The sequence below is a fragment of the Pomacea canaliculata genome, linkage group LG8 (genome assembly GCF_003073045.1).
Source record: "Pomacea canaliculata isolate SZHN2017 linkage group LG8, ASM307304v1, whole genome shotgun sequence".
NCBI classification, from domain to species: domain Eukaryota; kingdom Metazoa; phylum Mollusca; class Gastropoda; order Architaenioglossa; family Ampullariidae; genus Pomacea; species Pomacea canaliculata.
The window spans coordinates 14,914,923-14,933,121 of NC_037597.1; the positions used below are offsets into that span (position 1 = coordinate 14,914,923).

General features: G+C 42.0%; 1 protein-coding gene across 1 annotated transcript in view; it reads right to left on the reverse strand.

Moving 5' to 3' along the window:
• Window positions 1–18,199, reverse strand: part of LOC112570298 (sodium/calcium exchanger 1-like) — a 44,976-nt gene that overhangs the window by 24,968 nt on the left and 1,809 nt on the right. The window contains 1 exon segment of the mRNA XM_025248680.1: window positions 17,524–18,199. Within this exon segment, the coding sequence (XP_025104465.1) occupies window positions 17,524–18,199 (676 nt within the window).

Sequence of the window (18,199 nt, forward strand, 5' to 3'; positions counted from 1 at the left end):
AAGCATTAAGACAGTTGAGTTGACAAAGCAAAGCTGTTGCCGCTGAACCCAAGTGGTAGGGCTTTTAAAAATATAAACATCCTTTGTTTGTTTAAAGCCCTAGCTTAATTAGTCAAAGAATCCTCGATTGTGTGTATTTGTGTGTGAGTGTGTGTGTGTTTGTGTGTGTGCGTGAGTGTAGAGGGTGTGTGTGTGTAGGGTGACGGTCTTCGTAGTCTTCAGGAAAGCGAATAGCCGAGTGGTTTAAAGCTCTAGCGTCCGGGAGCGCGCCGGTTCGATACCCATGTAGCGCAGCATATTTTCCCCGGTCAACAGGTGTTTCTAATGGATACCTAAGTCCACAGAATGATTGGAAAGGTACGACAGTGAGAGAAAAGAGAGAGGTGTGCTTTCTATACCGCAGAAACTTCCACAAAAGCGTCTTCAATCTTTGATATAGGATAATGATCACAGATATCGGACAACACTTCTATTTTCTAACTGAAAACTCGACTTACATTTTCATAAAAGTTAAGAGAGTTCATTTGTAAATCTGTTCAATCTACACCTTCCATTATTCCTTGAGAATATCTCCCTCCCTTCTCTCCCCCTAAACCCCACTTACCGACTGTCCGGTGCGCGAGATCAGTTCGTGCTTTTCTCTGTTGTTTGTCAGACAGAGGATGATTGGATCCAGACAGCCTCTTCCTCCATTTCTTCTCTCTAGAGAGGACTGAACGGAGCGATGGATGTCTGACCCCGGTTAAAGCTCCGGAACGGACAACCCAGGAACCACAGTCACGTGTAAACTCTAACCCTTGACAAGTATATTAATCACGAACATTTTTGTCCATTCAAGATGCGGATAAAGTGATGAAAAAAGTGATTGATGATAACAGGTGAGCCGTGCTGGGTTGTTGGACTGAAAAGACTTGTGATAGAAAGTCGGAGGTTGTTTCAACGAATGAAAAAAACTTTTTCTCAGAAGTCGAGATAACCACAAATCCCAAGACAGAAGTTCACACACACAAACACATGTATGGAAATATATACATATATACAATATTAATAAAGACATGCCGACAGCTAGTGTCATGCACGCGTGTGATGTCTGCTCACCTTGTAACTTTCTTTAATATATTCTCTCTACAAGTTCTTATCAGTTGATCACACATGCTTTACAAACATCCGATGCCTTTTTGATTGTGGAGGTAGGTCTGCAGATTCCCATATTCCCCCAAAAGAAACCTGATCTTATGCAAATGCAGTCTGGCCGCTGAAATCTTCCTCCGAGACGACTGACTCTTATCTCCTGAGAAACAACTTGAGGGAGAGAGTAGCCGCCATGCTTTCTGAAACCACACGCGGACATTATTCATTGTTCACATGAAGAGGAGGAAATAACATTTTCCGGGTGTTTTTTTGGGGGAATGTAGAAGGTTGGTGTTGGTCATCGTCACACTCTCTTCTTCCATTTTCCCTGGGGGAAGAGGTTGGGGAGGAAATCACACAAACACGGGCAGATGGAACACAAATGCGGGAAGAACATTGAAAGAGTTGACCTAAGGGGTAGAATGTTGTTACTGGAGATGTTATGTAGAAAATCTCGGTGTGCATGTTACCCACCCGGCCTCCCACACCCGCCATCCTGCTGTGTGAATGTCAGACGCGGTCAGGCTCCAGATTATGAAGGAAGAACACAAAGAAAGAAAGGAAAATAGAGAAGAAGGAAAAGAAGAAAAAGAGCAACTAGTCAGACAGACCAGACAGAAAGTGAGACAGAGCAGAGTAGATAGAGACATGCACAACCACTTATACAGACCGGCAGATAGGTTGACAGATCGACGAACAATGCAAATGAATTACTGACCAACGCGTTCGAATACATTATTCTTGAGAGTGTGTGTGTGTGCATGCGTGTATGTGCTTATGTGTTTATGCATGCGGGAGAAAGTTAAACAGGAGGTGTAGTGTGGTCAGAGCAAACTTACAATTCACCACTAATAAAAAAATCTCGATTAGAAAGAACAGTTACAGAAGCTGGTAGCATTTCTATCATAAGGGCGATAATTACAACCTTCATAATATGAGTTGCTAATTGTCATTAAGGGTAATAATAAAGCCTGCAGCGGTAAGTAGGCAAGACACTCACAAACAGGAGATTGAGGAGACATGGAAGAATACAGTCACAGACAATTGAATGAATAGATATGGAGGAACGCAGTGTCCAGGCTCTGAGTCTGACTTATGTTGTGATTAAAAGTAGTTCAGCAATTATCACTGTGACCTAACAGGGGGAAGATGGGGAAATTGTAGAGTTATTACATTTTATTTGTTAACATTTTATTTATTAAATATTGTAATATTAAATACCTTAACGGATATTGGGGAAGGGGTCATATGGACAGATGCAGGAGCTGACAAAGTCCGCCACCCTTGAGCAAGAGAGAGCGGATCCTATACTCCTTCCACTCCTTGATGTTCGTAAGCCAGTTAAGCCACTAGTCCCTGACCACTAGCTGCTATTCATTAGCTACTTGCTATTGACCACTAGCTACTATCTTTGAGCTACTTGCCACTGACCACTAGCCATTAGCCACTGCCGCTGTCCATGTCGCCATCTTCATACAGCTCTCTATCGTGGAGAGGGAAGTACTCAAAAGCTCTTTATCTCTTTCAGCTGTACCCTGTTGATATATTGTAGATGTGTGCTTTCCGTGTCCAGTAGCCATGACTTGACTCTTGTCAGAGCTGGTCTCCATCTTCCCTGTCTATATGCCTCCAAACTGTTTGTTAATTCCTACTACCTGATCGATGTCGTCTGCAAAGTGTAGGTTTGTGAACCATCTTCTGTGGATTTCATCAGTTTTTTATACCCATTCAGAACTAAAAGACAAAAAAAAAAAAAAAATGATCTGCAGACTCTTTCTTTGAACACCCGAGTTTTATCTGAACTTGGAGGATGCAGTGCTCTATAACAGAAAGCCCAAAGGAAACCTCCCAACACCTATGCAAAACCGGGTGGTTCTTTGTCCTGACTCCTCGGCCGCCACAAGACGAAGCTGGATGGTCGGAAGTGGGTGTCTAGACATCAGGGTTATTACAGGCTGGCACAACCATCAACAACGGGTAGCAAGTGCCATTGGCAAGGAAGCTCGCGTGTTAGAACGAACAAGAAACAGACTTGTGGATTCTATTTTCATAATGTAAAGGAGACGCTGGTAAGACCAAGAAAGCCCAAAGATGAAGATTTCATTTTTATAATAGAAAGAGGGCGGAGATGATACCTATAGTCTTTAAAGTTCACATCAATGATGATGATGATGATGTCCATGATTTATATATCTCATTTCTCGACTCATGCGGTTCACAAGAAACTGAGGGCAGAAAGGGAGGAGACCGGAGGGAAAAGGTGGACCTTACAATCAGGCAGGACATTCGTGAACTTACAGGCACAGTAAAAAAAAAAATCAAAAGTTAAAATGTATTCATGCATTGTATACAATTGAAATAATCAGACCGATGCTAATGTCAATACATAAAGTTGATTTAGCGTTAAAAGTAAAAATTAACTCATTTTAATGTCTGTCCATTTGTGAGTGTTGTTGCCAGTCAACAGTAGACTGCCATGTGTGCCAGACAGTATGGACCATGACATGTCACTCTCTACAAGATGCACGACTCCATCAGGCGGTGAAAGTCAGTTCCCGATGTGTAGAGCTGTGCAAACCTGGCCGCTCGCCCATAAATCACAGCTCAAACAGGGAAACACTTGTGGCCCCAGTAGAGACTCGACCCGCCGGCTCTTTGCACTTGTATTGCGCCAGACACACAGGACCACCTCGACTGTCATCAAACTTAATGTGATATCTGTTATCAGGCGAGCGCGTGCGTGTGTGTGGTCTAAAATACCTCCTACACGTCACGTGACTAATCTGAGTTGATGACTTTGGCTCACACGTGTGTAATCATCTAATTTTGAACTCAAATCCCACGTCAGACGAAAGATAAGTGGTATTTATTTCTATATATATATTAACACACCACTGTATATCTCTATATATAGTTATATTCATGTATATTTTGGAGAAGATAAGTAGTCAAGAATAAACCTCCTATTTATGGTCTCGATTGCTAAATCAGACGATAAAGTGTCACAATAACAAGATAAGCACCATAACAACACTTGAACCCTTTCATCCGACATCTGAAGCTCTTGAAAATATGTTTCGAAATATCAGAGCGCGGACAGGTCTCTCACACAAGTTCAAACCAGCTGTAAACCCATGTGTTTGTGTGTTTGTGCGTGAATGAGTCGATTTGTATTGCATAAGTGAAAAATTTAGTGATGAGGTAGTGTCAGACAGGGTGTATAGCGAGAGCTTTCTGTAATAAGACAGACAGAAGGAAGGAAGAGAGAACGAAAGTTATTAAAGTCAAGATTATCCTATATCTCCATAACAAATGTGGTTTATTTTGTGGAAATTTTGAAACTATCCCTCCTTTCCATTTAATAAAATGCTAATCGTTCATTGATATTCATAACATAAAGGCATGTTCATAAAAAGAATACAGTCGTGGGGTTTCATTCAGACATCCTGATATTAAAGTGTCATGAAGATGAATGGCAACACTACAAGATGATGGTTTCTGAAAGTTTCAGACACAGCAATAATACACAAAACACCTTCCCTCATCCCACATTCTCTTCTTTCTTCACCCTTTCGATGTAGTATAACTTCTCTTGTGATCCAGTCTTAGTTGCTGATGCGGCCTAAAACTCAAACAACCAGCCGACCATCTTGTTTCTCTAGTGACACGTGGTATTCATATCGACACGGGAGGAAAACGTGACGGGCACAAAGGTTATCTGGGAAAAGAATTTCATGATGAAGACCAAGCTAGTCGTTGGCAGCTTTGCTATTCCCGCAAAGAACTACGACTACCCTCCGCAAATTCACTCCAGAAACCCGATAATAATGGGAAATATATCATTGTAGAGTGTGACCAGAGACTATTTTTGTGCAGTTTTTATTTATTTATTTTAATTTCAGTGGTCGAACCAGCGAGCTGGAATGGGCACAACACTCCAGAGAGAGAGAGAGGAGAGAGAGGAGATGGGCACCACCCTCATGTTGAGATGGTCCAGAGAAAAGTGAGGTCTCTAACACCTGACTCGCCAACTACTAGGAGCCTAACTTTTAATAGGAGTCTGTCACACAAAAAAATTAGTAAAGAATTCCTGTATGACAGAGCAATGTCTAACACAACTACCTTTCTAGTTTTATTTCTTTACTCATTTTAAAGTTCTAGTGGAGTGAAACACTTTCTCATCTAAGTAAAGCTTAATACTCGGTACTATTCTCAAAATCTGCGAGAATAACTCTTTCCGTTGTTGAGTTGCACGCCTACAAGTACCAGCCTGTACAGAAAGAAGTCAAACTCGTGACGTCACGTTTGTACACAAGTACGCCTTATTTTCTGTCACGGCTCTCCCATTGGCTGTTTCCTTGACAACGCAAACATTCCAGTATGCCCTCCTGACATCTGTGTTGCCGGGGTGTGTCTTTAGAACCAATAGGGTGTGAAATAATTAAATGAAAAAAATCGCCCGTCGCTGGACCTTTAAGCACTTAATGAGCACTAGTCCTGTGTTTGCACGGTTAACACAAAAAGTTTCTGTTTCCTAATAATGGCGTCCCGACATCAATACCTGCCATTTTATGGCTAATCACTTGTTGGTCCATTGCCCATGCAACTCATGTGATGTTGCCTTGACATCAAACACGTCAATGGGAGTGAGTTCCCTCTCCCCCCATCTGTCGGTTTCTAGTGCTGCCCCGAACAGAACATGTATGACCATCATAGAATGGATGAAAACTACTCAGGGTATCTGTCTTATAGTTGCTTTGGTCACCACTTCCGTGACCTGTCATTAAGAAATGAGCTACCTAATAGGTAATCAAAGATTATGGACCTGTCTTCATTTATAAAACGTTTCATTCTGCAAATTCAAACTCGTTTTCAGTAAAATTACTTATTTCACAATTTGTGCCATCGAAGACATTTAATTGCGAGATGATTGCTGACTTCGATAAATATTTCTTGGCTTATGAGCTATTTACCTGTTTTGAATCCAGGATTTGGCTACAATGTTAACAAATGTCCCTCTTCATCTATAAATAATTGACTGCATTTGTCTGCAATATTTGCCGTGGCTTTGTGCTCGTGACTAATGCGTTTACATGTCTGTTGGGTTGGCAGGAGGGAGCCTGGCCACAGGGACTGTGGAGTGAGAGGGTGGCTGGGGAAATGATGCCGACCTTTGTGATCCGGTCTGGGGCTCGGCTGCTTGTAATTTAATGTGGGTCCCTCGTGTCTGGCCCAACACCAACTGGTGAATTCTCCAGCATGCTTCATGGTGTGAATGAAGTGTACGGTTCTGACATGTACATATCGACGCTGACACCTGCTCTATTTTTTTTTATAAAAAAAGCTGCAATGCTCAATTTTTGGAGGGTTTTGCTAAATTTCTTTTTGCAAACTTATGTTTGATATTTGCTTGCTACTACCTTCTTCCGGGACTGTTCTAAGTGTTTGTTTGTCCTTATCTTGTCTCATTAATAAATCAAACACTATTTCATTGTCGTAAAAGGTTTGTGTTCCCTACAGGCAAACACTTCTGGTAAAAAGAACCAAAACAAAAAAAAAAAAAAAAAAAACAACAAACAAACAACAACAACAAACAAAACAAAAACAAAACATACAGAACTAGGTTAACCAAGGACTTGAAGGTTTAAAAACTACATCGGATATAACCGTCAACAGTGTTCTTCCGGTTTAAATACAAACCTCAACGGTCATCAGTTAATACTATTACTCACCTAACAACTTTCAAAACAGAGTTTGCTACTATTCAGAGACATGCGGGTGAGAGGGAAAGCTTCGTGTCGACAGGTAAATCTGTATCATTGACCCATGATGGAGCCTCGGGATTAAAAGAAAAGAAAGAAAGTTCAGAAGAAGATTACTTACAGTAGAGAACTGTTGATTAATTTATGGGCATGGAACTTAAAAAGGCATTGAATCGCACGGTGATTAATCTCTTTCCCAGCGTTTCTCCAGTCCCAGAGTTCATCGTCAAGACATCCGCTAACCCCGAGGTTTAGCAGACTCAGGCTAGGTAAGTCTGTGAATTATTTTTAGCAGCTAACCGGGGTACTCATGGACCATGCAGGCTTATTCTAATCTCTTCAGAGGACATTTTACCGGCGATTCACCGGAAGGGACTCACTGCCGATATTTGTTTTGTACAATAGGGTCTGTGGGTAAGTAAGAGATTGTGCATAATCCAGCTTAACAGGATTGTTAAGAAAACATCATTTTCATATTCTGAGACTAACAGACGCCATCAAAACCTGAAAGTCAACATTTCAGTGGGTTTATCGGTTTTTGCTGACACCTTCGTCTTCAGACGAAAAATAAGAAAATCTGTGGTCTAATATTTGCTCCAGGAAAATCATTTGTGCACAGTTGATAATAAAGTTCATATTTTGGCTTGCTTTTCAGTTTTTATTACAATTTCCTTGTATCGTCATGGTTACGTCCTTCAATGCGCATGTCTGCACGATCTAGTTCCATTTTTTTTAGGACCACTTAGTTACAATAATTTCACCTCCGTGGCTCTTGAATAAGGAAGCAGTTTGCCCATTGAATAGCATTTTTGAAGCTGAGTCTTTCCGTAGTTGGGGTAGTTTGACCGATGGGTAAATCGACAATGGCCATAAATACGAGCCCCGATGTATACACAGTGATTCTGAGAGTTTATCTGTAAACCACGAACATCTGAGAGGAACACTGACATCTCTGGATTCCCTGACAAGCTTTTTTCTCGTTTTAGAATTATTTGAAAATATTTCTTTGACTTGTTGTGGTATTTCTCTAATAATTGACTAAAATAAAATCCCCCATCATCATCATCAACAATCATCATCATCATCACAATGTAGTGTTTAAAGGACGATGACTAGGAAAAGAAGCTTTGAGAAGGAAATCATCGAGTATCTAGTGACTGTTTCATCCCTCACGCACAGAAATCCATCACGACTAAAAGATTATAAGGATTTGTAGTGGCCTGTGCAAACTAAGCCCATCACCGCCTCTTTCCCGGTCTCCAGCTGTACTCCAGACTTGACCTCTCACAGTGCGCAGGCGCAGGGGGTCAACAGGTGGCGCATGCGCAGACTATGTAAAATGCAATATTGTTATATGCATTCTTGAGTATATGTCTTGAATTTAACAACATAGAGGGACACTCGCGGGTTGGGGACATGTTGTGATGCAGCTCAGTGACATGTCAGGTGTACAGATATGTACATGACTTTTTGAATAAGTTACATTCTTATTTTTATGCGCCGCTTAGTTTCTCCGTGAGGTTCGTCTGCTACTTTTTTTTCTAGGATTGTATTTGTGGCTATATATACTATTATAACTTGCTAATATAGTACACATAGATTGATTTTTAATTAATTTGAACGAAATGTGTAATGTGAAGTATAACCACTTCAATAACGGGTCGTTGTACTTTATAAACAACCACGTCTGTGGTGTCTTGGCGGAAATGACCCTCCATATGGTGGACATGAACTGTTGACCCCTGTGCCCGCACACCTTAAAAAATAAAGTGCCGTCTCGAGTACAGCTGGAGATCATGACACCTCCAGCTGTTGTAACCCCTCAGGAACAATTCACAGACTAACAACAGGGTGGCACATCTACCCCCCACGCGTATCGAAGGTGTACGGGAAGTGACAAAATGGAAACAAAAATGATAAAGACAGGGAGGACTTGAACACAAGAAGCACATCACAGTCCGGGAGGAGGACATCGACCAAACAGTCCGCACATATCTCACGCAGGCAGTAAAACCTTTTCACGACCTCCCTGACATCTGTTGCACGGTGAGCAAGCAGATGGCCTCAGCCACAAGACAAGGTTGCACGAGCAACCGGAGACATGGAGTTCGCTCGATGACGGCGCTCACTGGCCAATTCTGAGTTGAACGATCAGACAGGAGTTGTAGTCGGTGGAGGGAGGTAGTTGAGGTGAGGGTGGGGGAAGATGAAGAAGAAGATGGAGATCGATGAGGCGGTCGGCTTTTATTGACTCGGTCGCTGATGGCGCGAGCTGACGGTAGGTACGTTACGGGGAATGGTGGGTAACGTCATTGCACGCGCCACCAACGACACGTGGGAGCCCGGCGCGTTTTCGGATGACGGTAACGGAATACTGTTTGGCTTAACACGTTTTGCCTGGTGGCAGGAGGTCTGATAACATTTGACATAATGGCGTCTGCTGGGCTCGACTATTTTACACATTCTTCTCTCTCTTTCTCAGGTGTGTGCACGCACAGCTGCACACTCGTTAGAGAAAATAGAAAGGACAGTCTAGTGACAGTCGAATGCAGACGTTAATTTCGTTCTTTGCTTTTATGCAGCATTAGAGTCTTCAGAGGGACAGACTGAGGATCATCTAAATCGTAAAATGTATTGTGGATATATAGCTGTACCTTACTGTACCTGTAAGATGATAAATGGAGATCACACACACACAAACAACCAGTGTGATCACTATCAACCGCCAGAAGGTATTTGTTCTCGTTAAGTCTCGTTAGCATCTTTGGCAAGTGCAGGGTGTTTCGACACCTAGCTTCAGGAAATAGCATTGTGCAGGTCAAGGGGGAGGTGAAAGAACAGTCAGGAAAAGCTTCCCCTCCCTGTGTTTCTTGAGATTTTATTCTATTCATCCTTTCCCTCATCTCACCTCTGTGTGTGTGTGTGTGACTCCATTTGCAGTTCTTTTAAAATTTTCTGTGCCTGTTGTCAGCGAACTCAGCGAACCAAACGGTTCTGTCTGACAGGAGTTGTATCGAGGACCTCTGGGAAATACACTGGCATCCATAAATTAAAAACATCGAGATAACGCGATACACAGATCAGATAAAAGCTAACCTCGTACCTTTCAGCAGAATTTCACTAAATTTATCACGTGATAAAATTATCTAAATTTATCAAGTCTGCATCCTACAGGAACGATAGCGAGTCTTATGAAGTTCACTCGGGTCATCCATGGCAAGATGGCGAGTTGAAGTCGAACGAAAGAGGATTTAGCTTAAGCAGAAAGTATCATCTAAGCGAGGCCAACAGGGATTTGAACAACAGAACTGGTCCTCGTCCTAACCCGCAGTCTTTACCGTTGAAAGGGAAGGCATCCGGACTCGGAGGCTCACCGGTTCGATGCCCGTGTGGCACAGCAAACATTTCCTGTTTATCCAGCTGTTAAAAATGGATATGTAAAGGAATAGAGGGTTAGAGAAAGGTAAGGCAGAGAGAGGAAAACGAGAGAGGCAAAATCCTTGCAAAATGCTAGTTAGACAACTAAACTTCAATGAATTCTGTCATTCAAATTTGTTCCTTTCACTTAATGACCTTTACTAGACATGAATGATGAAGAATGAAACTATCCTTGATATGAGATAGAGATAAGATAACAACGGATGCAATAGGAAGGGAGGATCAAATCTCAAGCAGTTTGGCTGAATGAGGGTTTAGGTGACCTCGACATGCTCGAGCTTGACCTGGAAATACGATTCCTTCCTACAGTCGGACTTAGTCTGTTTACCCAAAGTCTTCAGAGCCAGCGAAGGCGGGGATCCTGTTCCAAGCCTCCATTTTGCATCCAATGAGAAGTAGGCGTTCCCCTTTTAAAAAAATGGTTTCCTTCCTATCTTCATTATGTTCAATTAAATGTTAAGCCAGTGTTAACAGGCACGGCTTTTACACCAGCATCTTGGACAAACATGTCTTCGAAATCCGAGTTGTGCACGAAGCGACATTGCAAAAAAAAATAAATAATAAAAAACCAAACAAACAAACAAAAAAAAAAAAAACGATTTTCCATTTTTATCGACAGAAGGATTTGAACTTGAATGACAGTTTTTCATCCTTTTATCGCTTTTGGTGCTTCTGTTTGGTCTTACCAGGACTTGGAGAGCTACATTTTCATGGCCCCTTGGAAAAAAAGTCCCGAATTCGTTGAAGTTTTCATTTTTTAAATAGGAACGAAATTCCAAGTTCACCTAAAATATCATTTCTGCTTCTTAATGATTTTAGCAACACTAATTTTTTTAAATCATAGAAGAAATGAATAAAAGAAAGACAAAAAGGCAATGAATGATACAAATGTGCGTTATGTATGCTTTGAATTTTCCCCAAAACCTAAATGAGATATATTCCCCCAGACAACCCTCTTGCCAAAACTGTCTTACACTTTAAAGTGGCATAATATTGGTTGATCACATGCGATATATATTATTTACATATTTAGTATGTAGTACATCTGACATTTCTTTGGTATGTAACAGACATCTAGGACTTTTTTAAATTGGGGTGGATGGGGAGAGCAGGGTGGAGAAGAATGTTGCATAAGAATGAGTCATCTGCCATCAAAAACTGACTCAGCAAAGCGACTGTGACAGAGGTCTAGGAAGGTAAGACTGAATTAATAATAATATGAGCACTGTCTCCCACGCTCAAAAATGTCTCTAGTCAAAGAGATGATATCTGGCGCACGAAAGCATCTTGCGAGAAAAGACATGCCAATCACTGCCTCCCGATCTGCATCACAGGACTCAGCCGTTACTGATTACTGCGCCTGGCATCAGCTGCCACAAACCCTTGATGGCTTTGTTTTCTTGGCTCCTCCAGAACTAGCTCTTCGTCTCCAAGGACCGGCAACTAATCCTATCAACAGCACGCAGTAAGGGATGGCTCACACCATCTGAGTTTGTAGAAATGAAGCAAGTTGAAGTTTAAACTTGGTCAAATCTTTATGTACGCAAAAAAATGATTCCACAAACTCTCCCCAACAGGAAAAAAAGTAGTTCTGGACGAAGCTTTTTGGCCTCAGTTGAATCTCATGCGGAAGACAGAAGAATAATTTCAGAGCGCTTTGGTGACTACATCTTAAAATCAGACATTTTATTTTCTGCTTTATCAGCAGCTATAGCCACCTTGTCGAAGACTCATTCGGGGCTTAATTTAAAACACTAATTAAAATTTAACTTACTGATTAAAAGTTGCAGATAAAGGGACAGCTATTGGAGCTCGAAGACTAGTGCTAACCCCCAAAAGGTCAGTTTGACAAAACAATCAGAAGAGCATTCTGATTTTAAACAGATTGATTAAATACAAAGTTACAGGATTACGGAAAGACAAAAGAATGTGTTCTAAATCTTCAATGAATCTGCAACGGGGGGAAAAATCCAGAAACCACACGTTGTCAAGAAAATATGTTTGAGAGAAGAGTTAACAGACATATTTAGCGACCCATGCAGGTAAATCTTGTCTGTTTTATAGGTGCACAACTTCTCCAATCAGTTTGATGACATTAACAAAAAAGAAAATAAAAAATAAATAAAAAAAATAAAATAATAAATGAAAAATCCTCTCACTGTCATCTTTGTCATCTTTTGTTATGATTCCCAACTGCTTTTCAATAGTACGATCATTTAAGACATGATTAATGGAATTCCTTTAGACACCTCGGTTCACCATACTTAACAAAAAGGAATAGCTGAGTATTCAACAGAAAACAGTTCCTGTCTGAATCGCAGGCAAATCATAGTTTTTTCTTTTGTATCAGAAACCTCTAGGAATAGTGGTTAAAGGGAATGGAGTAAAAAAAAGGGAAATTTGATATGCACGAGCAGTTCACGTGAAGTGTGATTAACCTGGTGAGACGCTAATGTCGAAGGAAGCCGCCATTACATCCGTGCGTGTAGCTCGAAATTAATGGATCTTGTGCAAGGATCGATACTAGACATGCTACTGAATTAGAAAACCACTTCGCCAAAAGTGAAAAAAGCGTTTTGTAAGTAAGACTCGCGGGTTTTTTTTTTCATCGGACGGCAGTTCTGGACTCGGATGTCATCGATGTTTATGCTGTCATCGTATTAAAAAAAAATCACAGAACTGTATGTGTTTACTGTCAAGCTTATTTTTCGTGAGGTATTTGATGCAAAAACTTTGCAGGGTTAGTGATCCGAGCAAAAATATAATCCCGAGGTTGGACAATATTGTAATGTCTTGTCACAGAAAGAGACGTTGACATCCGGGTGCTCCATAGGAATATCAGGTGGCTGTTTGTAGGAATAAGTAAGTCAGAACCATGATGTCCTTCCCTTCATCTTCAAATAAAAACCTGAGCTATGGCAGAAACCAAATATCTTTATACTACACCACATCAGACGGATTCTACCACCACGCATCGCTGAACATCGCTTTGCACGCATGAGGAGACTAAAATATTTTATCATAAACTAATTGCAAATAGATTTTCCCATGATAAGCGTTCAGAATTGTTTTTTTTTTAAAAATAAAATTACTTTTAAAGAAATACATTTGCGATAATACCTGAAAGCGGTCAATCGAGATCAGTGTCCTTTCACCGACTAGTGCTCCCATCGGAACGTCCATGTGATCGAACAACCGCAATAGGGAATAAAGAAAAAAAAGGAGTTACAGGAAGTAGGCTTTCGATCATGAGGCTACGGTCACGGGTGGCCTAGGACCCATTAACAGCAAAGCAAACACCCAGAAAGATTTGCTGGGCCACAATCCACAAACACGCCGCCCGACTGACCTGCCGCATCCATTACGATGATCGTTGCTGCTGCTGCTGCCCTCTAGCGTTCACGCTGAATATTAACCGATGTTTATTCTTGGACACGCATCCTGCTGTGTGGCCACACATCTTAGCAACAGGACGATTGACAACAACAACAACCCCCGCCATCAAAATATCAAAGACGGAAGGGAAATGAATATGGCTTCTTTTTGGAGTTAATGGGAGCGAGGTGGTGGAGCCTGGGGGCTACATTACAGAGATGTGACGACTGTCAAGCGGCTGTTAGATGGAGGAGGAAATGATGAGCAGGACGAGTATTGGAGAGCTTGACATCCTTTTGAACTTAATGAAATGGGATCTCCTTTGTACATTTCCATGTTAAGTGCGCGCGTGCGTGTAGGTGTGTACGTCCACTTTCTTTCAGCTTCCAAAAATATTTTAGAAACTATTGCCTTGCACATGAGTTCAAGACACGGTACCTATACACAGCTTGACCGGAAGTTTGATCAAGATGTGATCGACTGGTTGTGCATTAAGGAACTTCGGTCACGATCGCATCTCCTAGTCACATCCAAAAATATCCAGAGGGTCTGTTCCTTTCTGTGCATCACGTGCCATTGTCCTCTTGGTACTCAGGAAGCCGCCATGGGGGTTGTCATGGGTGAGGCTGCCGGATGGAGTTTGAGGGACAAACAAATTTGTTTTGTGTCGCTGGCTTTGTGTATATTTGCTAGGACAGACGCTGTTCCCTGGATCCAACAACGGACGAGGTTTAAGTTTGACAGTCTTCTTATGCCCTGAACGATTTCTGAGAATTTTGTTTAGTCTTTGGGTGTTTTGTACAGTTTCTCGACTTCATAGTTTCTAGGAAATACCGGGATTTGTTATATATTTCACAGACACACACTACAGCCATATGACCACATGTGTGAGATGGAGAGGAGGGAGGTGGAGGATAGAAGGGAGTGAGAGGTATATAATTAAAGAAAATGAATCATTATGGGATCTGGGATGAAATCATCTTTTACTCGCCTCTCTGGCCATGGAAATGGATGATGAAATGTCTGATTATGAGATGCATGTTAAAAACTAGATAACTCATTCAGGTGAGATAATAGTTTGTCTGCAGTATAACCGATGGCATCACAGTCCTAAAATAGCAACAGCTTCCTCCCTTCTAATCATTCTTTCCTCCATTTTTTTGTGAAACCAATCTGTTCTGCATGGCTCGGTATAAGAGGGAAGCTTTCAGAACTCTGTTGCAGCTCGTTTTGCTGGTGGTCTGATAAGACCACGTGATAGCGCAGTTAATGGGGTTTGTTAATTCATTTCTTGTTCTGTGTTTACCTCCGACTTCTGATAATGGTCTTTGTGGATATTACTGACACTGATTAAAGAGGACTGGAGGTAACTAAACTTCTTGAAGAGGTGTCTGAGATGAGCACTGCTCACGCAGGCGTCTCTCTATTTCTCTCTCACACAGAGGGATAGGGGCACACAAATATAGAGGCAAAGAGAGAGAGAGAAGGACAAACACAGGTACAGAGAGAGAGAGCGGGACACACACAGGTGTTGTTTAGTTTTCGACTTGTTTACATCCGACATTGTTTACAGACATTTTCCCTGCAAATCTTTGATATCTACCCTGTAATAATCTCATCGCTCAGAAACGAGAGTTCCAATCAAGTTTTCTTTCATCACAACCAGACTCCAGCCTCTGAGGTTGTTTGCTTTCACTGAAGCAGTCCAACGGACCGTAAACGTGTTACAACCGTCATTTCCTCCGGGTGGTAGGTGTGAACAGCCTCATCCTTGGGGAACATTTCACCTCATCTTTGTAAATAAATCTGTTATGCAGGCCACAGCTGTTCTTGGAAGCCAGAGAATTATTTGTTATTTCAGTCTGGCGACCTTTGTGCACTTTGTAACAAGCAGGCCTGAGAGAAACACTAGTGGGTCTAATTAAAATGGTGGCTGTCTCAACCAGAATGATTACGATGGCAAAAAAATGTTGATTAATCGATGTTGGTTACTACAGGAATTTTTTTTTAAAGAAAACCTAGTAATTGCTTTGACAAGAAATATAAGAATATTGCTGTAAAAATGTGCCAGAGTGATCTGATTTCGAAATGAGGTTTTTACTTTTCTCTCAGTTTCTAGTTCCAAACATCCTGCACTAGGATAAATGAGAATTTTGGAAGCTCATCTGATTCCCTGGCGTTGCTTGGGAACAGCATGGTTATCTCATGATGAACGACAGTCCACTTGAGATAGAATTTCTCACCACCATGATGTAATGTGCACCCTAGTGATCTGCACTTCTTTCAGAAATCTGAGCAGTGATGTTGAGCATCCAGACATCACAGGCCAGGTGATGACAGGAGGACGGAAGTAGGGCAACAGAAGAGTAGAGACCAATAAAACAAAAGACCTGTGATGTATCATTCCGTTTCTTCAAGCCGGATCCACGATCAGATGAGGATGATGATGATGATGATGATGATGATGATGATGATGATAATAATAATAATAATAATAATAATAATAATAATTACAAGATATTTGCAGAACTGTCTACCTCTGTATTTCATACAAAACTGAACAAGTTATAATGAAGTAAACAAGAATGTAAGCTGAAGAAAAAAAATCAGACATGAATTTTTTTTCATGACTACCTGATTTTAGAAGCAGCGTGTGAAGCTAGAATTAAGAGAACATTTGCATTTCCTCAAAATGGAACAGGTCATAGTTATCGCTCCCCTACAGCAGCCTCGGTGCGGCTCAAATAACCTCTCGTGGCTAACAATACAGAATAAACCATTGACAACAAAGCGGAAACCTGGCAACCTGGCAACCTAGCAGGTCTCAGGGCGACCTGGCAAGTGTTCAGGGATGAGGCTTATCTGTGGCCCAGATTTAGTCGAGCCGCCTGACTGAAACAGTCAGAACGGAGAACGGATGAAGAAGGTCACGGGGTCACAGACGATGAGTGATCCTCCGTGAGACAATAACAGACCCGAGCAGCAATTTTTTTGAACATTTAACATTATTTTCCTTCGACACACCAGAGGGTGGCTTTTGTTCAGCTTTGGTTGTTATTTGACTCCGAGAAGAGTTAACAGGACTGATGCCCGTATGTTGATTATACTCGGACTTTATGGTATTCATGAAGGAAGTCCAGCTATTCCTGCGGTGTAGTAATCTGTGTTGTCCATACAGCGACTGAAGGCAGATTATCTGAGTTCGATATATCAAAATGTAGGAAAGAAATGATTAACTGGGGTTAACATGAAGGGTTTAAGTGATGTTATCAGTCGTTACAGTTTCCCCTTCCGTCTTTCCTGCTTTGGTTTGGTGATTCGATGCGAACTCATCAACCAGCCGGACAGCAAGCCAGTCATCCAGACAGATACCCTCACCCCATGCACATGCATCAAACGAATGGGTGTAATGAAACAGTTGATTGTTCTACTGGTGTAGCCAAAAGTAGCTACTGAACGGCGTGACCCGAGTGTGACCCCAGTAAACAGGTCACGCACGTGAGTCACTGAAAGTTCGTCCGACTTTTTAATATCCGCGATGCAGGAAGTGTACTGCACCCTGACATGCCATCTTAATGTTTAATTGTAATCTGTGTTGACAGAACGGGAAATGTTTATTTGTTTGTTTTGGTGATGGAGTGGCAGATGAAAACCGAGCCTTAAACTCAACTGCTTGTTGAGAGGGCTTACTGGAGCAGAAATTATTAATAAGGAGAAACAAAGATATACATGAATGCACAGTGTCTGTGTGTATGTATATCTATGAGTCTAAAAGTGTTGTGTACATATGTACTGCTAATAATACTGTAGTACTTACTCTGTCGTGTCGTTGTCGAAGATTATTTCGGGGTCGACCAACTCAAAGTCCTTGCCAGACTTGGCTGTTCCGTCCACAACATGGAAGGGAACCACGACCCGTCCTCGTGCGCCAGACGATCGGATGACTTTGACGAGAAGCTCTCCAATGTTCTCGGTGACGGTCATCTCCTTAGTCTCGAAGTGGAAGATACCCGGATGATCATCGTCCAGAATCATGACGGTGGCTGTAGAAGGAGTGGTAAGCTTCGCCTTGGCTTCCCCGCTTTCAAACATCCCTTCCGCGTCCCCGACTCGCACGTTGCTGAGGTGGACGTAAAAGTGCTCGTCCTCTTCAAAGATGTCGTCGTCGATGATGGTGACCGAGAACTGCTTATGCTTCTCCCCAGGCTGAAAGATCAGGGTGCCCTCGACAGCTTCGTAGTCAGAGCCAGCATTCGCGGTTCCGTCTTCCGAGTGGTAGTCGACGTAGAGGGTCTTCTCCAGGTCGCCTCCTTCTCGCGAGACAGTGATGTTGAAGCTACCCACGTTCTCCATGACCGTGTAGTGGCCAGGGTCGAAAAAGACAACAGTCACATCCTCGTCTTCCCTCGTGTCCACTTTCACGTCTTGCAGACTCGACCTCCGCTCGATCTTCTCCTTCTTGATGACCTTGCCTCCGCCAGTGAGCATACGGT